The sequence below is a fragment of the Bombina bombina genome, chromosome 1 (genome assembly GCF_027579735.1).
Source record: "Bombina bombina isolate aBomBom1 chromosome 1, aBomBom1.pri, whole genome shotgun sequence".
NCBI lineage: Eukaryota > Metazoa > Chordata > Amphibia > Anura > Bombinatoridae > Bombina > Bombina bombina.
Window position 1 is genome coordinate 674,510,189 of NC_069499.1, and position 24,791 is coordinate 674,534,979.

The 24,791-nt window shown below is 38.1% G+C and overlaps 1 protein-coding gene across 1 annotated transcript in view; it reads left to right on the forward strand.

Moving 5' to 3' along the window:
* The window catches only part of TMEM185A (transmembrane protein 185A), a 35,674-nt gene extending 12,450 nt beyond the window's left edge, over window positions 1-23,224 (forward strand). Inside the window, exons 3-7 of the mRNA XM_053699153.1 lie at window positions 1,711-1,921; window positions 5,394-5,477; window positions 6,271-6,447; window positions 12,700-12,823; window positions 22,656-23,224. Coding sequence (XP_053555128.1) covers window positions 1,711-1,921; window positions 5,394-5,477; window positions 6,271-6,447; window positions 12,700-12,823; window positions 22,656-22,900 — 841 coding nt within the window. The 3' untranslated portion in view covers window positions 22,901-23,224. The remainder of the gene's footprint in view (window positions 1-1,710; window positions 1,922-5,393; window positions 5,478-6,270; window positions 6,448-12,699; window positions 12,824-22,655) is intronic.
* Window positions 23,225-24,791: the final 1,567 nt, after the last annotated feature.

Sequence of the window (24,791 nt, forward strand, 5' to 3'; positions counted from 1 at the left end):
GATATTGGCAGCGACAGGGAAACACTCTGAGTCAAGTAAATATGTTGAGCAACAGAGTGTTAAATTTCAGAAGTATACTCCAAAACTAGTTACATTGTTTTTAACAAACTTTAAAGAAATTTGCATATTATTGACAAAAATGTTTTATAATCAGTGTTTTTTATAATAATACATAAAGTAATATTGTATATTTGAAACCTAGAGTATGGCCTTGAATCTTAGCATTTACAGTTCATACTGGGTACACAATACACCTGCTTGCTTGCAGTACAGGAAACCGGAATTTAGCCAAGTGGTTTCAAAAAAATCAATTCCAAACGAGCATGGAATGCAGTTGAAAATTGTTAATACACAGCTGCTTCATATATTGTTTCAGTAAAAAACATAATGATTTCTCTAACATTAAAAATATGCTTAACGCCTTTGATGGACGTGACGAGATGTTCATGCACATCGCTACCCTGTAGGCACATGACAAGCCCTTCTAGTCATGCAGGGGGATCGACGATCTAATGCTGTTTTCGGGGATCCCCCTCAATACAGGCTGGGGACCATTGGTGGCATAGTGGGCAGCACTCCCTGGCTTCGCAAAGGGGGCAGAACCAAGAAGCACACTGTAGCTGCAAGGGAGCTGAATGGGGGGGAGGTTCTTCAAACCCTTCAATTTCAGCTTCCATAGCAGCTACAAACCTCCAAGACCCCTCATTTGAAATATAATCTCCTGCTAAAACAAACATGGTGATTTGCTTGGGATTGGCTCATTATATGTGCAATAAAAAAATCTGGTTTGTGTAGAGACCCCTAATAAAGTTTATTTTCTAGTAGACAAGTCCCTCTTTCCCCCAAAAATATATGAATTTTGTCTGTATAGGCAGGTTATCACTGTGGTAACAGTAAACACCTTACAATAAAAAAGTGCTTTTATTTCTGTTCTGAACAATGGAGCCTCTATAATCCTATATTACAACCCCCAAAAGCACTTATGGGCCCATATTTCACATGTGGCTACCCATGATGACAATATAGTAAGGTAATCACAGTAACATCAGTGGTTACTAAAATCTAATAAAAAAAAAAAAACAACTTTTTTTTTCTTCTTAATTTTTTCCGCAGCTATCTCCTATGTCATGAATTATAAATAAAATAATGGTATATTGGGAAATTGCTGGCCTGCTAAAAAAAACAATATATAATTTGTGTTGGTCACTCACTAAAATTTGACCTGCAATAGGGTTTAGATCTAGGTAGCAAAAAAGCTCAAAATTGGCTCAGCACTGGGGTGAATAAAGTCTTAGGATCAAGAGGGTTAAAGGGACATGAAATACAAAATGTTTCTTTCATTACTCAGATCATACCATTTTAAACAATCTTTTAGTTTACTGCTGTTATAAAATTGGCTTCATTCTCTTAGTATCCTTTGTTAAAGGAGCGGCAATTTACTACTGGGACATAAATCAACAAAAATATTTTTCCTCTCTTGCATTAGTTTGTAGACTTGCTAAAGTGACTGCTTGCTTTTATAGTATTTTTTAAAAATACAATAAACAAACATTTATTGTTACAATGTGCATGGTAACATTAGTATAACATATAAGGACCCCCCTAAATAATATGTTCACTATGGTATTTTGTCTATATTTTTCTTACAAAAAGTTAGCTGGCAACAAAACATTAAAGGCAAATTTTACTATTCTATTTTTTTTTCTACAGGGCTGAAGGAGAGACATGTGTTGAATTCAAGGCAATGCTAATTGCAGTGGGAATTCACTTACTGCTGCTTATGTTTGAAATTCTTGTCTGTGATAGAATTGAGAGAGGAAACCACTACTTTTGGCTGCTGGTTTTCATGCCTTTGTTCTTTGTGTCACCAGTCTCTGTAGCTGCTTGTGTTTGGGGCTTTCGTCATGACAGGTCTTTGGAAGTAAGTGAAATGTATATAATGTGTGCTATACCTGTGCTGCCTTAACACTTTCCTCTATGACTGAAGTAGGAGTCTACTGGGCCAACCAGTGATAACAACATAGGACGTTTCTTTCTTCGTTCTCTTGCTATCTTTATTTGAAAAGCAGGAATGTAAAGTTTAAGAGCCAGACCATTTTTGGTACAGCGCATGGGTAGCGCTTGCTGATTGGTGACTAAATGTAATCACCAATGAGAAAGCTCTATCCAGAGTGCTGAACCTAAAATGGGCTGGCTCCTAAACTTTACATTCCTGCTTTTCAAATAAAGACAGCAAGAGAACAAATACAAAATTGATAATAGGAGTGAATTAGAGAGTTGCTTATTGCATGCTCTATCTGAACCATGAAAGAAAAATGTGGGTTTAGTACCCCTTTAAATGTTGTAGGAAATATGTTTACTAATAGACCAAAGCATCTGGCGAAGTGCTTCCATTGCTTAATGCCAATTTTTACTTTGATTGGAATTCAAAAATGGTGCCAGGGATATAAAAAGATTTGTTGTTGTTTGTTTGTTTTTTTTTTATTGTTTTTTTACTATGCATAACTAATCATTTTATATAAAAATCTTAAGGTGCTTACTGTCCCTTTTAACATTTTAAACAAATACAGGCTGTTACAGACAGACAGTAAACACCTTAAGATTTTTACATAAAATATTTGTTATACGTAATAAAACAACAATAAAGCAGTATGCTATTGCTTACATTATTTATTTTGCCTCCTTTTCATCTCTGCTACATATATTTCCCTAATTGGCTTTAGCAGATAAAAACTGCAAAACAATACATTTTATAATTCTGCTGACTCCAGCTCAGACTGGCTCTTCTAAATAAGTGGTGGGTTTAGTTGTTAAAAAAACAATTGCAGCAAACAATATATTGGCTTTAAAAATCTTAAGCCTTGCTATAGAAGCCAACAGAAATGTCTTCTAATTACAAGGTGTTAAGTATCCCTTTAAGTAAGCACATATTTATAAGGGATAATAATAGTGCTTAAAGGAATAGGAAACTCTAAAATCTCTTACTAATGACACAGTGAGTCCACGGATCATCATCAATTACTGTTGGGAATATCACTCCTGGCCAGTAGGAGGAGGCAAAGAGCACCACAGCAGAGCTGTTGAGTATCACTTCCCTTCCCACAAACCCCAGTCATTCTCTTTGCCTCTAGTGCATGGAGGAGGTGAAGTAATTAGGTAAGATTCTTCTATCAAGATTTTTTTTATTTTTAAGTCAGGGCAGGATTGTCCTGATCTTCCATCACAATTTGGGTATAGCTGTACTTCACGTTAGTCTCTTCAGCAGGACTGTGGTAGCTTTAAAGCATTAGGAACTTGTAAAGTGGGCTTTGCTGCGTTTTCCTAGCATGTTGCTGCCCTGGTATAGAAAGCCTGAGTAAGTTTACTCTGTCTGTCTTTCTTTTTACACAGGTCCCTGTTAGGAACGGCATCCTCTGTTGTCTGACTGCCGGACGGCTAGAATGCAGGTAAGTGCCTTTTGCTCTTCTGAGGCTAGAAGGCTGGCACTGAAGGTGTTAAAGGGCTCTCTGCTGTTAGTGGGACAAATCCTGAGGGATACTTCGGCAGTATGCAGGCACATTAACATGAGACTTGGAGACTAGGGGTTAATCTCCTTTATAGCAAGGAAGGGGTTAACCACCTCCATAGATCTCTTGGAAAGTTTTGTTTCTTTCTGCTTTCTTCTGCTAAGAGAGTTCTGGATTCTCGTGGCAGTGTGGTTCTCCTTATCTCGTATTTACTGTTAGATAAGGTAGTTCTCTATACCAAGTTTGGTTTTCTTCTAGGGTTCTTTTTGGACAGAGGAGATTGTTGTTTCCTTTTTCTGTCCTATCCTCTTCATGAAGATCGGCTGTTACACATCCTAGATGTGCGGGCCTAATCATTATATCTACAATATTAGGACTTTTGTCAGTCTTCTGCATTGTTTTGTTTTTCTTGATAAACATAATTGCTGGAAAATTCTTTCCACTTTCTTTGGTTGCGAAGTGTTAATCATAGGGCTTATAAGCCTGCTGGACAGCAGCCTCCTGACAGTATTTCAGCATCTCCGCTGGGACGTTTTTTTGTTGTTTTGTTTTGTTTTTCCAGGCCTTCAAAAATGAGACCTCTGTGGAAAAGTTTTTTCTAACTTTTATTAATTTGATAATTGCCTCGGCTGGGGCTTCTTTTGGGAGAAAGGTTTTTCAAGCAGTAGTGCCTTCTGCTTAGATAACCTGTCTTGTCCCTCCCGTATCATCCGTGTCCTCTAGCTTGGGTATTGATTCCCAACAGTAATTGATTTGTGGACTCACCGTGTCATTAGAAAGAAAACTAAATTCATGCTTACCTGATAAATGTATTTATATATTGACACGGTGAGTCCACGGCCCTCCCTTTTTTTCCAGACAGGGTTTTTTCTATAAACCTCAGGCACCTTCGGTCGAATGACTGGGGTTTGTGGGAAGGGAAGTGATACTTAACAGCTCTGCTGTGGTGCTCTTTGCCTCCTCCTGCTGGTCAGGAGTGATATTCCCAACAGTAATTAATGATGATCTGTGGACTCACCGTGTCAAGAAAGAAATACATTTATCAGGTAAGCATACATTTTGTTTTTCTTTTGTGAATCAGACAGATTTTAAGAAAAAATTTCCAATTTCTTCAAATTTGCTTAGTTCCCATGATATTCTTTGTTGAAGAGATGCCTAGGTAGGTGTCTGAAGCACTACATGGCACTACATGGCAGAAAATACTGCTGCCTTATAATGTTCTTGCAAATGGATAGCATTCTCTCAAAACTGCTGCCATATAGTGCACCAGACAAAAAATAGCAAAAGAATGAAAAAAATATAATAGCAGAAAATTAAAATGTTGTTTAAAACTGCATACTCTATCTGAATCCTGTTTCAAATCCCTTTTAAAGTGAAATGATTCCTCAAAATTTTTATTTTATGATTTAGATAGAGCATACATTATAAAACAACTTTCCAATTTACTTCTATTATCAATTGTGCATTATTCTCTTGGTATCCTTTATTAAATGTGTAGCAATGCATTACTGAGAGCTGAGTACATTGGTAAGCCAATAACAAGAGGCATATATGCCAATAACAAGAGGCATATATGTGCAGCCACCAGTCGGCAGCTAACTCCTAGCTTTGAAGCCTTCCTAGCTTTGTTTTTCAACAAAGGATACCAAAAGAACAAAACAACATACATAAGAGGTAAATTATAAAGTTTTTTTACAATTGTATCCACTATCTGATTCATGAAAGAAAAAAAAGTGTTTCATGTCCCTTTTAACTATAAGGATAATGATTTTGTTTAACAGATCCAGGAATAGGACTTCCTAGAGTTGAAAATATAATAGTCTGGTCACTGGTGAAATGTAAACAAACTCAAATTATACCTAATTCATTTCATATTTTATTTTTCAGTTGGAAATCTTGTGTTCTGTTAACATCTTGCAGTTCATATTTATTGCACTAAGACTCGACAGCATCATCACCTGGCCCTGGCTGGTAAGTTTCTTGTTTTCTTTCCACTATTTTTTGTAGCACAATGCAAATTAATGCCTGACTATTGAGGATACAGATTCAAATCTATATCCTACTCATACCTACTCACAGCCTGGATGACATGTTGATAAAATGTTGACACAATGCCACATACACTGGATTTGTAGGTATTATTGATTTGTGCATATGAAATTAAATAGAATGCTTTAAATTACATTAAAGAGACATATTAGTACAAAACGTACATGCTGTGCTTTATTACAGCATGTCATTTTGGCACTAGCAATGCTGCAAGTGTGTATTTAATCCCTGCAAATAGGGTTTACATTCCAGGTAAATGTTTTTCAGAGAACATTGTGTGATTCCAGAGAGGATTTAAGACTCAATTTGTGACTATTTAGAGGGAATTTCAGTATCCAGCTTGGGCTTCTGGGCATGGTTTGATGCAGTTTTGTGGTTGTTAGGTGCTTTTAGTACCTTTCAACCGATAAAAGGCTTCAAATCTGGTTACGTTTAAAAATCACTTGGATATATAGTTTGGTGTATGTGTTGTCATACTAAGTAGTCAATAATATTGTGTCCTGTGCTTTGTGCAACTATCTAACTACCCATAAACCCAACCTCTGTCACAGACTGTTTAGTTTATAGGTGAGAGCGAATTTGTAAGAAATGTGTGATGAGTAACTTGTAAAGGGCAATGAGATCATCACAGATACAGCTGTTATTACTTAGAGACTAACATAAGTCACACCATGATCTCTTGCATTTGATTAATGTATAGCTTTTTTATGTTTAGGTGGTGTGTGTACCATTGTGGATCTTGATGTCTTTCCTATGCTTAGTAGTTCTTTACTACATTGTGTGGTCTGTCCTCTTCTTACGCTCTATGGATGTAATAGCAGAACAGAGGAGAACACACATTACAATGGCAGTCAGCTGGATGGCTATAGTTGTGCCTTTGCTCACATTTGAGGTAAGGTACATTAAACCTTTTGCAAAATATACAACAATTTGTTCAGATATTTAATGGTCTTTTGCATCATAAATGGTAATAATCTTGCAAAATAGAGAAATACCTTAGTTAATCGTTACAGAATTCCAAAATTATTAATGTTTGATATGTTTAATAAATGTAACACATGCATAATGGCTTTTTAATACCGATTGAAAATGTCAGTGACAGTCAGCTGAGAAATGCACTGCATTAATGAGCCATTATAGTGGAAAAATTACATGTTCTAATTTGTTACTGTTTAACCCCAGCAAGGCTATTAAACACATAGTTTAAGTACCTTAGGAAACACAGAGAACGACTAGGCCCAAGCAAAAATGGCCAGTGACCCAGTCAGCAGCAGTAGTCTCATGGCACAACTGTGTGGTGGTTTAAAGGGATATGAAACCCACAATATCTTTTTCATGGTTTAGACAGTATATACAATTTTAAACAACTTTTCAATTTACCGGTAATAAGTAATTTGTATTATTTTTTTAGTATCCTTTTTTGAAAAGCATAGCTAGGTAGGCTCAGGAGCTGCAATGCAATACTGATTGGTGGTTGTGTGTGTATGTATATATGTGTGTGTGTGTGTGTGTGTATATATGTATATGTGTGTATGTATGTATATATATATATATATATATATATATAATTATATTATATTATATTATATTATATTATATTATATTATATTATATTATATTATATTATATTATATTATATTATATTTGAGGAAGGAAAAGCACTCCTGGTAAAATAAAGGACAATATTGCCTGCTGTACCCAGGGTGCGCATCAGGATACGATACACTTGCAAAAAATAAAAGGCACTCACTGGGTCTTAGTAAAAAGAATTACTCCTTTAATTTGTGATGTTTTGGGGTCACCCCTGTTTTCAAACAGACACTATGTCTAGGTTACAGTAGTACACTTCTGCTTCTTCATCACAGGATACCAAGAGAGTTCAACAACTTTGATAACAGAAGTAGCTTAGCCCTATAACATTGAACGTGACTTTTTTGTAACGTTTAGTTATAACTCGTCTTGATGTAATTTTTCTATATGTACTTATTATGAATCCAAAGATGATTTAGTAACATTTTAAAAAATATTGCAAATTTGACATTTTCTGTAGTTTAGTTTTTATATGTTAACAACTATCACCTAGATTACATAAATAAAAAGAGAGAAGCGCTCAACCTGAGAACGACAATAGCGTAATAGCTTGTTCAATGGCTAGTTACCACCCAAGAAGCAGCCTCATTTTGCTCAACATGTGCCTTTCACAGAGAAGATCTTTCATGAAGCATATCAGTCTGACCCTGACTTCACAGTACAGTCCAGCCCGAAATACCAGGCAATCCCTCTTTGAACGAGAGAAACAGCAAAACGTACCCCAGACGTACGTTTCGGCCTATTGTGGGCCTTGTCAGTGAGGTGCAGCCATATCCCTCTAGGCACACTGAGCAACGGGTCCATGTCTGGATTCCCGCATCACACTTAGGGAGACTTTCCTAATTGTCATAATTTGCATAAATAAAAAGAGAGAAGCGCTCAACCTGAGAACGAACAATAGCGTAATAGCTTGTTCTATGGCTAGTTACCACCCAAGAAGCAGCCTCATCACCTAGATTACTAGTTTTGCGTTACAGCTTTTAACGCTGAAAAAATGGCAATTCCAGCGTAATGGCCAGTAACGCATATTACGAGCCGTGGCGGTATAGCTATACCGCAAGCATTTTAGCCTGTAACGTAACGTCCATTCCGCACTCAAAAAAAATTACGTTTTTGTGTGGGATTTTATTAGTGCCGGTATTACAGGTTGTGCTGTCCGGCTAAAATGCTTGCGTTACTGCCTATACCGACACAATCCATACCGCCATCTGAGAAGAGTAGTTATGAGTTTTGGGCAACAAAAATGTTTCACAAAACTCATAACTAATATGTTAGAAAATACACTAACACCCATAAACTACCTATTAATCCTTAAACCGCCACCCTCCCGCACCGCAAACACTATTTAAAACCTAACCCCTAATCTGCCGCCCACCCACATCGTGACTATTAATTAAACCTAGTAAACCCTAATCCGCCGCCCCCGACATCGCCGACACTATAATAAAGTTATTAACCCCTAAACCTCTGGCCTCCGACATTTCTGCTACTAAATAAGCCTATTAACCCCTAAACCACCAGCCCCCCCACAGCAAAACACTAAGTTAAACTATTAACCCCTAAACCCCCCCTAACTTTAAATTAAAATTACAATATAACTATCTTAAAATAAATAAAAACTTACCTGTGAAATAAAAAAAAAACTGTTTAAACTATAAATTAACCTAACATAACTATTCTAATAAAATTTAAAAAAACTTCCAATTAAAAAATCTAAATTACAAATTTAAAAAAAATCCTAATACTACGAAAAAAATTAAAAAACACTAAGTTTACAAAAAATAATAAACACTAAATTATGAAAAATAAAAAACACTAAGTTTACAAAAATAATAAACACTAAATTATGAAAAATAAAAAACACTAAGTTTACAAAAAATAATAAACGAAATTATCAAAAATAAAAACCTAATCTAATAGCCATATAAAAATACCCCCCCCCCAAATAAAAACACCCCCTAGCGTACAATAAACTACCAATAGCCCTTAAAACAGCCAATAGGATGAGAGCTGCTGAAATCCTATTGACTGATTTGAACAACCAATAGGATCTCAGTAGCTCTTATCCTATTGGCTGTTTTGAATTTGAAAAATCAAATCGGCCAATAGGAATGTAAGGTACGCCATTTTGAAACGGTTACCTTGCATTCAACTTCAGTGTACAGTGTTAGGTTTTTTTAAAATTTGTAATTTAGATTTTGTAATTGGTAGTTTTTTTTAATTTTATTAGAATAGTAATGTTAGTTTAATTTATAGTTTAAACCTTTTGTTTTTTTATTTCACAGGTAAGTTTTTATTTATTTAAATATAGTTATATTGTAATTTTAATGTAAAGTTTGGGGGGTTAGATTTAGGGGTTAATAGTTTAATTTAGAGGGTTTTTTTAAGATGTGGGGGGGCTGGCGGTTTAAAGGTTAATAGGTTTATTTAGTAGCAGCGATGTGGGGGCCTGATGTTTAGGGGTTAATAGGTTTATTTAGTGGCGGAGATATGGGAGGCCGGAGGTTTAGGGGTTAATAACTATTATATTGTCGGCGATGTTGGGGAGCAGCAGAATAGGGGTTAATAACATTATTATAGTTGCGGCGGAATAGGGGTTAATAACTTTTATTAGTGGCGGCGATGTTAGGGGCGGCGGATTAGGGGTGTTTAGACTTGGGGTTTATGATAGGATGTTCGGTTTAAACTTAACTTTTTTTTCCCCCATAGACATCAATAGGGTTGCGTTCCGGAGATTTTTCATTCCGCACTTCAGGTGTTAGTTTTTTTTCTAACACTCTCTCCCCATTGATGTCCTATGGGGGAAAGTGTGCACAAGCACGTCAAAGCAGCCCTTGGATTTTGTGCAGTATGTAGCTTAACACCACCATATCGCACGCACAAGGAGGCTTTTCAGTAACTCGTAATGGCAGCGATATTGGAGAGTAAAATAACGCAACTTTTTTGGCGTTAGTTTCGCACCCTGTTTAGCGCAAAACTCGTAATCTAGGTGTAAGTATAGAATAAAAACTTTTTTTTTTTTTTTTTTTAAATAAAAATTCAGGCGTTATAGGTTGAAAACATTTTTATTCACTGATTACAAGCATGTATCTGGAAATCCCCTTTGTGTGTGTGTATGTTGTTCCATGCACCCACTTATTCCTGTCCGGCAGTGCACTGCATTAAGGTAAAAGAGTGCATGTGCTGCCATCTAGTGCTCTTGCAAAATTGCTGCCATATAGTTCTCCAGACACGTGCATGCTACTGAAAATTGATAAAAGAAGTAATTTAGAAAGTCGTTTAGAATGACATACATATAGAAAAATTTGGGGTTTCAGGTCCAAAGTTTATGTAAACTGCTGTGATTCACTAAGAATGCTCGCCAGTACTTCTATTTTCCTGGCGGAATTCTCAAAACAGTGTCTCGCTAAGTGGCATATACTGCATTTTCGTATGTGAAGAAGATACGTACAATACAAAAATGCATATTAAGAATCGTCATTTAAAAATCATAAAAAATGAATACTTGAACCATAAATATGCAGGAAAAAAATACATTGTTAAGGTGCATCAAAAATTGTAACAAGTGTTAACCAAAAATTGTATTTTATCAAAAAACGTAATTTATATGTAAATTACACAGGAATAAATTGTATTAAATATGCACATTTATAAAAAAAAATTAATCACACTGTATGTGCCCAAACATACAAATTAGTACAAAATACAAAGTGTAATTGTTTATTGTAAAATGTGCATTCCATTGGCATGTATAAAATTGCCTCTCAAATCCCAGCATAAATATCTAAACATTTCCAGCTTACAGATCTCGCTGTTTTTTTCTTACAAATAAAAAGTTGGCAAGCTTTTATCATTATACTAATTAGTCTGAAACGAAACTTATGCATACGAAAATAAGTCATTTTAAGGTACAGTGCACTGAAAATAGCGTAATTTGACTTGTATTCAGCGTAATATTTAAGTTTAACATATGCCAGGTTCTCCATGTGTACTTCATCTTCCAATCCAAACTTTTATATAGCAGAATGCTCTCCCTGCCAGTCTCAGGACCAGACGATTTTCTGTGAGAATTGCACCAAGGCTAAAAGTGTTTTGTTTTTTACATTTGTGGTCGGAAACTTTTAAAAATCAATTATGTATGTGTACAGTAAAGTGAAAAAATAAAGAGATCTGATTTCCCTGCAAACCAATTTCAATAAGTTGTGGTTTCAAATAATAAAACCAGCTATTTCATATACCAAATAAAACCCAAATAAGCAATTTTATATTCTGCAGCTGGTTTAACAAGTCATTGAAAACTTAATGGACATAAAAATACAGTACACTCCTTTTAAAATAAAGCCCTTTATATAAGTTTCATTTACTTAAATAGAGGCATACCGAAATGCCATTATTTATATGTGGATAACTCCTTTTTACTATAGATTGTAAGGAAAAAATTAACCTTGTTTGTTAAAATTGAATTAAAAAAAATAGATATTTTTTTTATACTTTTTTTGTTTTAGGTTTCTCACATGATCTATACATAAATAGCACAGTTTGAATCAACTGGGTCTCCTGGAAAAAAAAGATATTCTATATGTTTTGGTTTCAGGCTAACAGGACTAAAAGGGACATGAAACTTAAACATTTTCTTTCATGATTCATACAGAGCATAGTGTTTTAAACCGCTGTCCAATGTATTTATTTTATCAAATGTTTCTCCATTCTCTTGATATACTTTTGTTGAAGCAGCAGAAATGTACTATTGGGAGCTAGCTGAACATTAGTTGAGCCGATGAGAAGAAACATATATGCATCCACCAATCAGTAGCTCATTCATAGTACTTCAATGTTGCACCTGTGCCTTCCTATGTATGCTTTTCAACGAAGGATACCAAGAGAACCAATCCAATTAGATAATAGAAGTAAATTAGAAAGTTTTTTTAAAGTTGCATGTTCTAAAGGAATCATACAAATTTAATTTTGACTTGCCTGTCCCTTTAAATGTGGGCATCATCTAAAAACTGTAAAACAGCTCAGCACAATTTAGAAAATGGCTCAGCAGTTAAAGGGTTTAAAAAAAGGTATGCTCTGTCTGAATCCTGAGGGGGAGCAAAAATGGATTTAATATTCCTTTTTTTTTAGTTAAAGACTGTAGAAAAATTGTTGTAATTAAAGGGACATTAAACACTACATACAATTTGTGCACCTCTAATTATGGGTGCAGCCATTATAGAACCTAGATTACACTGCAGATGGAGATTTACTGCACATGTGCAAACGTATTAGAACTGGAATGTACTGAAAGCTAGATATCAACATGACGACAGCGATGACTAGAGAGAGGTGGGGCATAACCTCAGTACTATGCTTAAAAATATATTTACTGTCCCTTAGCTGTTTATTATATAATAAGGCAGCAAATCCCATGATCAGAAGCTTATTAGACTCTGGATAGAGGTTCATTGAATATGCTTGATATATGAGCATAGGGCCAATTTGCATTTTTTTACTCTCAGAAAGTTCATATCTATCCAACCATTGTTCTTTTATATTTTGTTTCTTTTTTTAGATTCTGCTTGTTCACAGACTGGATGATCATAATTTATTCACATACATCCCGATATTTGTTCCTCTGTGGCTTTCTTTAATAACACTAATGGCAACAACATTTGGACAGAAAGGAGGGAATCATTGTAAGTATTTATTTCTAACAAAGTTTTGTGTGTGGGAGATTAATTTTAAGAATAACAACCCTGCACGTCTATGTAGTTGTAGAAGTACTGCTGGGGACCCAAAGAACACTGCAGGTCTCGAGAGGAACTACTGCTGAACCAGCTGTGTAACTAGCGCTGCTGAACCAGCCGTGTAACTAGCGCTGCTGAACCAGCCGTGTAACTAGCGCTGCTGAACCAGCCGTGTAACTAGCGCTGCTGAACCAGCCGTGTAACTAGCGCTGCTGAACCAGCCGTGTAACTAGCGCTGCTGAACCAGCTGTGTAACTAGCGCTGCTGAACCAGCCGTGTAACTAGCGCTGCTGAACCAGCCGTGTAACTAGCGCTGCTGAACCAGCTGTGTATCGCTGCTGAACCAGCCGTGTAACTAGCGCTGCTGAACCAGCCGTGTAACTAGCGCTGCTGAACCAGCCGTGTAACTAGCGCTGCTGAACCAGCCATGTAACTAACGCTGCTGAACCAGCCGTGTAACTAGCGCTGCTGAACCAGCTGTGTAACTAGCGCTGCTGAACCAGCCATGTAACTAGCGCTGCTGAACCAGCTGTGTATCGCTGCTGAACCAGCCGTGTAACTAGCGCTGCTGAACCAGCTGTGTATCGCTGCTGAACCAGCCGTGTAACTAGCGCTGCTGAACCAGCCCTGTAACTAGCGCTGCTGAACCAGCCGTGTAACTAGCGCTGCTGAACCAGCCATGTAACTAGCGCTGCTGAACCAGCTGTGTATCGCTGCTGAACCAGCCGTGTAACTAGCGCTGCTGAACCAGCTGTGTATCGCTGCTGAACCAGCCGTGTAACTAGCGCTGCTGAACCAGCCCTGTAACTAGCGCTGCTGAACCAGCCCTGTAACTAGCGCTGCTGAACCAGCCCTGTAACTAGCGCTGCTGAACCAGCCGTGTAACTAGCGCTGCTGAACCAGCCGTGTAACTAGCGCTGCTGAACCAGCCGTGTAACTAGCGCTGCTGAACCAGCCGTGTAACTAGCGCTGCTGAACCAGCCCTGTAACTAGCGCTGCTGATCCAGCCGTGTAACTAGCGCTGCTGAACCAGCCGTGTAACTAGCGCTGCTGAACCAGCCGTGTAACTAGCGCTGCTGAACCAGCCGTGTAACTAGCGCTGCTGAACCAGCCGTGTAACTAGCGCTGCTGAACCAGCCGTGTAACTAGCGCTGCTGAACCAGCCGTGTAACTAGCGCTGCTGAACCAGCCGTGTAACTAGCGCTGCTGAACCAGCCGTGTAACTAGCGCTGCTGAACCAGCCGTGTAACTAGCGCTGCTGAACCAGCCGTGTAACTAGCGCTGCTGATCCAGCCGTGTAACTAGCGCTGCTGATCCAGCCGTGTAGCGCTGCTGAACCAGCCCTGTAACTAGCGCTGCTGAACCAGCCCTGTAACTAGCGCTGCTGGTTGGGTCAGCTGCAGTTTCTGTTTGGGACCAGCAGAACTCTGCCTTTTCCTTTGCAGACTTTAAACACATAGAGGTGGAGGGTTACTAGTTATATTACATGCTGTAATTCATTAGAGCATGCAGTTTTATAACTGTAATAGTCCTTTAAGTAATAATGTCATGGGAAGTGCTATCACAAAGAGCTATAATCATGACACATAGTAAAATGTTTCCATAAAAATGATGTTGTGGTGGATTCATTATGTAGCTGTGTATTTGCAGAACATTTACAATCAAAATTGATGAGGATTTTAGTTTCCAAAAAAAGTCTTCAAGGTGAGCAAAGTAAGAGAGCAATGCGTCTTCTAGGTCACATTACAGATGGCCTTATTACAAACAATATTCTTTCTTCATGCAATCAGACAATTGAGATTTTACTAGATGTGCATGAAACGTGCAAATGCATAAAAGGAGAATCAATTTGAAATCTAATTCCCTAGTAAAATGTTTCATTATTCATAGTAAAAGGCCTTGAAATATACTTTCATAATTTATTTTGCCTGGTTTTCCTGCAGGGTGGATTTGATTTAAATCAAATTGATTTAATTCACGATTTAAATCACTAGTCAGTAAGGCTTGATTTAAATCATAGTTTTCTACATAAAGACTAATTCTTGCTGGTATAACATCAATATGCAAGTAGATGAAGATTTTTAGAATAACAACTTTTCATATTAGTTTTTTTATCCCCAGTTTAATAGGTTAATCAATATAATTCATATTTGGACAACTTTTCTGTTGTACTTAGGAAGGAGAAAAATAATCATTACCTTAATAATAACAATTTAAATAGATTTATTCAACTGAAACAATAACATTACAGCATATGTTATTTGCTTAAACAAACATCCATGTTTGTTAACTAATTTGGCTAAACAAAATATATATATTTTAAGAGACTTAGACTGTCAACCCAGCTTACACATGAAAAACGTAACTCACTCGTCATCTTCAGCTTCTTCTTTGTTCATAATCTGGAAAAGAAAAACAAGCTTTCGCTTGTTAAGTGTATCCAGTCCACGGATCATCCATTACTTATGGAATATATTCTCCTTCCCAACAGGAAGCTGCAAGAGTCCACCCACAGCAAAGCTGCTATATAGCTCCTCCCCTAACTGCCATATTCAGTCATTCTCTTGCAAGCCTCAACATAGATAGGAGGTTGTGAGAGTCTGTGGTGCTTTCTACTTAGTTTATTCTTCAATCAAAAGTTTGTTATTTTTAAATGGCACCGGAGTGTGCTGTTTATCTCAGGCAGTATTTGGAAGAAGAATCTGCCTGCGTTTTTCTATGATCTTAGCAGACGTAACTAAGATCCATTTGCTGTTCTCACACATTCTGAGGAGTGAGGTACTTCAGAGGGGGAATGGCGTGCAGGTTTTCCTGCAGATAAGGTATGTGCAGTAAAATATTTTTCTAGGAATGGAATTGACTAAGAAAATACTGCTGATACCGAAGTAATGTAAGTAAAGCCTTAAATGCAGCGATAGCGACTGGTATCAGGCTTATTAATAGAGATACATACTCTTGTAAAAATGTGTTTTAAAACGTTTGCTGGCATGTTTAATCGTTTTTTAACATATGTTTGGTGATAAAACTTATTGGGGCCTAAGTTTTTTCCACATGGCTGGCTTAAATTTTGCATAGAAACAGTTTCCTGAGGCTTTCCACTGTTATAGTATAAAAGTTACAGTTGGTGCAGTTAAAATTACAAACAGTGACATTCAGCTTCCCTCAGCAGTCCCCTGCATGCTATAGGACATCTCTGAAGGGCTCAAAAGGGCTTCAAAAGTAGGAGCTGTTATGACTGTTTAAAACATATTTTTCGTTTTGTTAATCTGTTTTTTGTATTAAGGGGTTAATCATCCATTTGCAAGTGGGTGCAATGCTCTGCTAACTTGTTACATACACTGTAAAAATTTTGTTAGTTTAACTGCCTTTTTTCACTGTTATTTCAAATTTTGGCAAAATTTGTTTCTCTTAAAGGCACAGTAACGTTTTATATATTTGCTTCTGTCACTGCTGCTGCGGCGTTCTGGGTTGAGTCTCTTGATGAGGCTTTACAGTTAAGCGACTCCATTGGATGAATATATTTGACAAGCTTATGCTAGCCAATTCCTTTGTTTTCTGATGCCTTGTTCATTTGACTAGACTAACGGCTAAGAATTCTGTTTTTTACTATACTGGCGCGCAGAGCACTATGGCTTATATCATGGTCAGCTGTTGTGACTTTAATAAATAAGCTACTTAACTTCCCTTCAAGGGGCAGACCCTATTCGGGCCTGGTTTGAAGGAGATTATTGCTTATATCACTGGAGGAAAAGGTCATGCCCTTCCTCAGGATAGGTCTAAATCAAGGGCAAAAAAAAAAAAAAAAGTCTATTTTTCGTACCTTTTAAAAACTTCAGGGCAGGTGTGGCATCCTCTTCCTCTAAGGCAAAACAAGAGGGAATTTTTGCTCAGTCCAAGGCGGTCTGGAGACAATCAGACCTGGAACAAAGATAAGCAGGCCAAGGAGCCTGCTGCTGCCTCTAAGGCAGCATGAAGGAACAGACCCCTATCCGGTAACGGATCCTATAGGGGGCAGACTTTCATTCTTTGCCCAGGCGTGGGCAAGAGATGCCCAGGATCCCTAGGCATTGGAATTTATATCCCAGAGATATCTTCTGGATTTTAAAGATTCCCCCCCAAAAAAAGGGGAGATTTCGCCTTTCACAATTATCTGCAAACCAGATAAAGAAGGAGGCATTCTTACATTGTGTACGAGATCCATCCAGTTCCAAGAGAGGAACAGGGACAGAGTTTTTACTCAAATCTGTTTGTGGTTCCCAAGGAGAGGGAACCTTCAGACCTATTTTGGATCTAAAGATCTTAAACAAATTCCTCAGAATTCCGTCATTTAAGATGGAAACTATTCGTACCATCTTAACTATGATCCAGGAGAGTCAATAGAGGACTACAATGGATTTGAAGGATGCTTATCCTCACATTGTGATGCATAAAGATCACCATCGTTTTTCAGGTTTGCCTTTCTAGACAGGCATTACCAGTTTGTAGCTCTTTCCTTTGGGATATCTACAGCCCCAAGAATCTTTATGGAGGTTCTGGGGTCGCTTTGGCGGTCCTTAGACCGCGGGGCATAGAAGTGGCCCCTTATTTAGACGACATCCTGATACAGGCGTCAAACATCCAAATTGCCCAGTCTCATACGGACGTAGTACTGGCATTTCTGAGATCACATGGGTGGAAAGTGAACAAGGAAAGAGTTCTCTATCCCCAATCTCAAGGGTTTCCCTCCTAGGGACTCTGATAGATTCTGTAGAAATGAAAATTTACCTGACGGAGTCCAGGTTGTCAAAGTTTCTAAATTTCTGCCGTGTTTTTTTCATCCCATCCGCGCCCTTCGGTGGCTCAGTACATGAATGAAATCGGCTTAATGGTAGCGGCAAGGGACATAGTACCGTTTGCACGTCTACATTTCAGACCGCTGCAACTATGCATGCTCAGTCAGAGGAACGGGGATTACACAGATTTGTCCCCCTGTTAAACCTGGACCAAGAGACCAGAGATTCTCTTCTCTGGTGACTATGTCGGGTCCATCTGTCCAAGGTTATGACCTTCCGCAGGTCAGATGGGACAATTGTTACAATAGATGCCAGCCTTTTAGGTTGGGATGCAGTCTGGAACTCCCTGAAGGCTCAGGGATAGTGGACTTAGGAGGAGACCCTCCTAATAAATATTCTGGAACTGGGAGTGATATTCCATGCTCTTCAGACTTGGCCTCAGTTAGCAACTCTGAGGTACATCATACTCAGTCGGACAATATACACGACTGTGGCTTACATCAGCCATCAAGGGGGAACAGAAGTTCCCTAGCGATGTTAGAAGTCTTACAATAATTTACTGGACAGAGACTCACTCTTGTCTATCAGCTATCCATATCCCAGGTGTTGAGAACTGGGAGGTGGATTTTCTAAGTCGTCAGACTTTTCTTCCGGGGGAGTGGGATTTCCTCCGGAGGTCAAGACCAAGCAGGAGAGGGCTTTGGTGTTTTTGACAGCGCCTGCGTAGCCACGCAGGACCTGGTATGCAGATCTGGTGGACATGTCATCCTTTCCATCACGGTCTCTGCTTCAGAGACAGGTCCCTCTACCTCAGGGTCCTTTCAACCATCTAAATAGAATCAATCTGAGATGGACTGCCTGGAGACTGAACGCTTGATGTTATCAAAGCATGGCTTCTCCGAGTCAGTCATTGATACCTTAATACAGACATGAAAGCCTGTCTCTAGGAAAATTGAACTTAGATATGGTGTAAATATCTGATTGTTATGAATCCAAGGGTTACTCATGGAGTAAAGTCTGGATTCCCAGGATATTATCTTTTCTCCAAGATGTTTTTGAGAAAAGGGTTGTCAGCTAATTCCTTAAAAGGGGACAGATTTTTACTCTGTCTATTTTTTTGCACAAGCGTCTGGCAGGTATTCTAGACGTTCAGGCATTTGGTCAGGCTTTGGTTAGATCCAAGCCTGTGTTTAAAACTGTTGCTCCGCCATGGAGCTTAAACCTGATTCTTAAGGTTCTTCAAGAAGTTCCGTTTGAACCTTTTTTGTTCCATAGATATCAATCTTTATCTTGGAAAGTTCCTTTTGGGTAGCTAATTCCTCGACTCGTAGAGTCTCCAAGTTATCTGTGTTACAATGTGATTCTCCTTATCTGGTCCTTCGTACGGATAAGGTAGTCCTGCGTACCAACCTGGGTTTTTTCCTAAGGTGGTATCTAACAAGTACATCACTCAAGAGATAGTTGTTCCATGCTTGTATCCTAATCCTTCCTCAAAGAAGGAACGTCTATTACACAATATTGGACGTGGTTTGTGCTTTAAAGTTTTACTTACAAGCTACTACAGTTTTCATCAAACGTTCACCTTGTTTGTTGTCTATTCTGGACAGAGGAGAGGTCAAAAGACTTCAGCAGCCTCTCTGTCTTTTTGGTTAAAAAGCATAATTCATTTAGCTTATGAGACTGCTGGACAGCAGCCTCCTGAAGGGATTACAGCTCATTCTACTAGAGCTGTGGTTTTCACTTGGGCCTTTTTTAAATGTGGCTTCTGTTGAACAGATTTACAAGACGGAGTCTTGGTCTGCGCTTCATACTTTTCAAATTTAACAAATTTGATACCTTGCTTCTTCGGAGGCTATTTTTGGGAGAAAGGGTTTTTTACAGGCAGTGGTAACTTCCGTTTAAGTACCTGCCTTGTCCCTCCCATCATCCGTGTACTTTAGCTTTGGTATTGGTATTCCATAAGTAATGGATGATCCGTGGACTGGATACACTTAACAAGAGAAAACATAATTTATGCTTACCTGATAAATTTATTTCTCTTGTAGTGTATCCAGTCCACGGCCCGCCCTGTCACTTTAAGGCAGGTAATTTTTTCATTTGAACTACAGTCACCACTGCACCCTATGGTTTTTCCTTTCTCTGCATGTTTTCGGTCGAATGACTGAATATGGCAGTTAGGGGAGGAGCTATATAGCAGCTTTGCTGTGGGTGGACTCTTGCAGCTTCCTGTTGGGAAGGAGAATATATTCCATAAGTAATGGATGATCCGTTGACTGGATACACTACAAGAGAAATAAATTTATCAGGTAAGCATAAATTATGTTTTCCTGCTTTATCGGGTCCCAAACGATTTCTCAATTTAGAATGAATGAGTCCAAAGGAAGAGAATATTCTTTCAACGCCTGCAGAAGAAGCTACTGCTGTTAAAAGTGAAATCATTACTTGAACAGTCTCTAAATACAAGTGCTTAAGTGACTTCCACCAGTTCACTGGTGTGACTTTCTTTAAAATATCTTCAGCAAACATATATTTCTTGAATGGTTCCCCCTTAGCTTTGAAGTTTATTATAGTTGGCATTACAGATGGATGATTGCTGGATACCCATGTCACAGCTAACTCCTCTTCCTCAGCACTTAAGTTTTGACCCTGACACTGGATATTGACAATATTTGCCAAACAATTAGCTGGAGACAGTGCTTGTCCCAAATCCGATTTAAATCCAGAAAATCTGATTTAAAGGGACAGTCAACCCAAAAATTACTTTAACTTATTTAGATTAGTTAAATAACGATCTTTACAGTAAACTGTAGCCAAATTTTCATCTAAATAAACTTTGGCAGAAAATAAACTTACTGATCTCATTTTGCCTTTTTGAAATGTCCGCCTGACCCCTCCTCCTCTGACGTCTCCCAAAAGCTTGCACTAACGGGATCCTTTCCTTTTTTCTCGTCCCTGTGCGCTCCTGCAATTTCAGCTCTCTAGCAGCTGTTCATACCCGGCACTCACTGCCTCTCATCCATGCTGTGCGCTGTGTGTTACAGAGAATGAGAGGCAGTGAGTGCCGGGTAGGCGGCGATGTGATAGTCTGTGCCCCTGTTTTACACTTGTAACTATAATCTTCCTCTTCGGGGAGGATATTAAATTCAATGTCCAAAATGTAATAAAAGAATCTCAACTGCTGAATATATGACACCTTAATACTATCTATGACACTTAATCCTTGTCTGAATATTCTTATATTTCAATGTTATAGTGAGTCTTTTAATTTACTAATATCTTCAGCTGCATACGAATAGCATTAGAATATATAAAGTTATATTATACACACAATCTGACTGAGCTAAATCCTCTTTCTTTCCTGGTATCGGAGGTGAAGACTAACAGTGTACTTGTGTGACGGGGAGCATAATGCAGATACATTACAATCTTTTGAGCTTATTCACAAATCTGTATTTTAGATTTTAAATTATTTTAAAACCTTTAAAAAAAGAAAGGCCAGTAAATAATGTTTGCACGGTTTAGCTAAGCAACAATACTGACTTTTAAATTTATTTAAATAATGCTGCAAACATGCTTGTCATCCTGTGGTGGGAAAGTGATCTGTATGCTGGTGCTATAAGAAAAGCCTGTACCTGATACTGACATGAGACAAAGGTATCACTTTCCCTGAATGGGTCAAGCACTTAGGCAGAAATAAATTTGCGCCCGGTGTCCCACTGATTGCTTGCAGGTTGTGGTGCACGCTGTTGATGGAGGCTCGCAACTTGAATATCAGCAGCTACTTGGGGTGCTGATATTTCCGGAGCAGACATGTAGCCAAATCTTAGAACAATTATCTAATGCGAGTGTGATCGCACAGTTCTGGGACACCGGGCACCTTAGAAAAGCTGATCGCCAACATAATAGGCACTTAGGCAGAAATAAGTTTGTGAATATTCTAATGCTATTCGTATGCAGCTGAAGATATTAGTAAATTAAAAGACTCACTATAACATTGAAATATAAGAATATTCAGACAAGGATTAAGTGTCATAGATAGTATTAAGGTGTCATATATTCAGCAGTTGAGATTCTTCTATTAAATTTTGGACATTGAATTTAATATCCTCCCCCAAGAGGAAGATTATAATTACAAGTGTAAAACAGGGGCACAGACCATCACATCGCCGCCTACCCGGCACTCACTGCCTCTCATTCTCTAACACACAGCGCACAGCATGGATGAGAGGCAGTGAGTGCCGTGTATGAACAGCTGCTAGAGAGCTGAAATTGCAGGAGCGCGCAGGGACGAGAAAAAAAGGAAAGGATCCTGTTAGTGCAAGCTTTTGGGAGACGTCAGAGGAGATGGGGTCAGGCGGCTATTTCAAAAAGGCAATATGAGATCAGTAAGTTTATTTTCTGCCAAAGTTTATTTAGATGAAAATTTGGCTACAGTTTACTGTAAAGATCGTTATTTAACTAATCTAATAAGTTAAAGTAATTTTTGGGTTGACTGTCCCTTTAAATCAGATTTAAATAAAAAAAAAAAATCAGATTTTTTTTTTTTTTTTTTTTTTTTAAAAAATCATTGATTTTTATCCACCCTATTTTCCTGTAAGATTAGATAGAATTCAGCCTTCAGGAAGCAGAACTCGGAGCCCACTACATTCTACACAGTGTTTGCTTGATCATTACAGGTACTCCTTTATATCTATGAACTCAAGATTTATTTGATGGGGTACATCCTTGGACTGCTATATAATGTAAAGTTTGCTAACAAAGTGACACTTTTAAATGTTTTTAATGCTTTTAAAAATAACTTTACTCTTCTAAAAATATCCTCCTACATACATCAGTTGCATTAGTCCACATGTAATAAGAGTGAAATCAGTAGATAAATCACAACAGAGAAACCTATGCACTATAGTCACGTTTCTGGATTTTTTTCCCCCTTAGATGTGATCACAAATGATGAATGTTTTACTAAATGTCTACATTTTCATTGGTAATCTAATTATAATATTTTACAGGGTGGTTTGGAATCCGAAAAGATTTTTGTCAGTTCCTGTTGGAAATTTTCCCTTTCTTGCGTGAATATGGCAATATCTCATATGATATTCATCACGAAGACAGTGAAGACGCAGAAGAAACTCCTATTCCAGAACCCCCCAAAATTGCCCCAATGTTCCGCAAAAAGACTGGAGTCGTCATTACGCAGAGTCCTGGAAAGTATGTTGTTCCTCCTCCCAAATTAAACATAGACATGCCAGATTAAGGTCAACTTTAGCAGGCATGCAGAAGACTTTATGTAACAGCTGTTGTGCTAGATGTGCTTTTCTATAACTGAATATTACATACTGAATGGGAAAGCATATCTTCTCTGCACAGAGACTTTAAATGCTACTGACCTCATTTTTTATTTGCAATGTAATGACTTGCTTTTCAGTTTGACAATTCTTATCTATTCAGAGTTTATGAAGGGCTCAGTATGTGTATATGTGCGTTTGGTCATTTCAGCAGTTCAGAGATTATTCTTTTCACCTTGAAATCTAGAAATGTTAATATAAATGTTCCCTTTCTTCTGTTATGTGTGATCAGTCCACGGGTCATCATTACTTCTGGGATATTATCTGCTCCCCTACAGGAAGTGCAAGAGGATTCACCCAGCAGAGTTGCTATATAGCTCCTCCCCTCTACGTCACCTCCAGTCATTCTCTTGCACCCAAAGACTAGATAGGTGTGAGAGGACTATGGTGATTATACTTAGTTTTTATAACTTCAATCAAAAGTTTGTTATTTTACAATAGCACCGGAGCGTGTTATTACTTCTCTGGCAGAGTTTGAAGAAGAATCTACCAGAGTTTTTCTTATGATTTTAACCGGAGTAGTTAAGATCATATTGCTGTTTCTCGGCCATCTGAGGGAGGTAAAAGCTTCAGATCAGGGGACAGCGGGCAGTTGAATCTGCATTGAGGTATGTAGCAGTTTTTATTTTCTGAATGGAATTGATGAGAAAATCCTGCTATACCGTTATAATGACATGTATGTATACTCTACACTTCAGTGTTCTGGGGATGGTATTTCACCGGAATTACTCTGTAAAAATACATTACACCTTTTAATAGGTATTTAATTCATGTTAAACGTTTTTGCTGGAATGTAGAATCGTTTGCATCTCTGAGGTACTGAGTGAATAAATATTTGGGCATTATTTTTCCACTTGGCAGTTTGCTGGTTTTGATTATGACAGTTTCGTTTCTCTCTCACTGCTGTGTGTGAGGGGGAGGGGCCGTTTTTGGCGCTCTTTGCTACGCATCAAAAATTCCAGTCAGTTACACTTATATTTTCTGCATGATCCGGTTCATCTCTAACAGAACTCAGGGGTCTTCAAACTTCTTTGAAGGGAAGTAGATTCTCTCAGCAGAGCTGTGAGATTTATATAGTGACTGTGTTTTAAAACGTTGCTCTGTGATTTTTATGTTTAAAATTTAATTAGTATTGCTTTACTAATGGGAACAAACCTTTGCTAACAAGTTATGTTGTTTTTAAAGAGTGATGCTATCACTGTTTTTCAGTTCATTATTTCAACTGTCATTTAATCGTTTAGTGCTTCTTTGAGGCACAGTACGTTTTTGTTAAATAAGATTGTAACCAAGTTGCATGTTTATTGCTAGTGTGTTAAACATGTCTGATTCAGAGGAAGATACCTGTGTCATTTGTTCCAATGCCAAGGTGGAGCCCAATAGAAATTTATGTACTAACTGTATTGATGCTACTTTAAATAAAAGCCAATCTGTACAAATTGAACAAATTTCACCAAACAGCGAGGGGAGAGTTATGCCATCTAACTCGCCTCACGTGTCAGTACCTGCGTCTCCCGCCCGGGAGGTGCGTGATATTATGGCGCCTAGTACATCTGGGCAGCCATTACAGATAACATTACAAGATATGGCTACTGTTATGACTGAAGTTTTGGCTAAGTTACCAGAACTAAGAGGCAAGCGTGATCACTCTGGGGTGAGAACAGAGTGCGCTGATAATTCTAGGGCCATGTCTGATACTGCGTCACAGCTTGCAGAGCATGAGGACGGAGAGCTTCATTCTGTAGGTGACGGTTCTGATCCAAGCAGATTGGATTCAGATATTTCAAATTTTAAATTTAAATT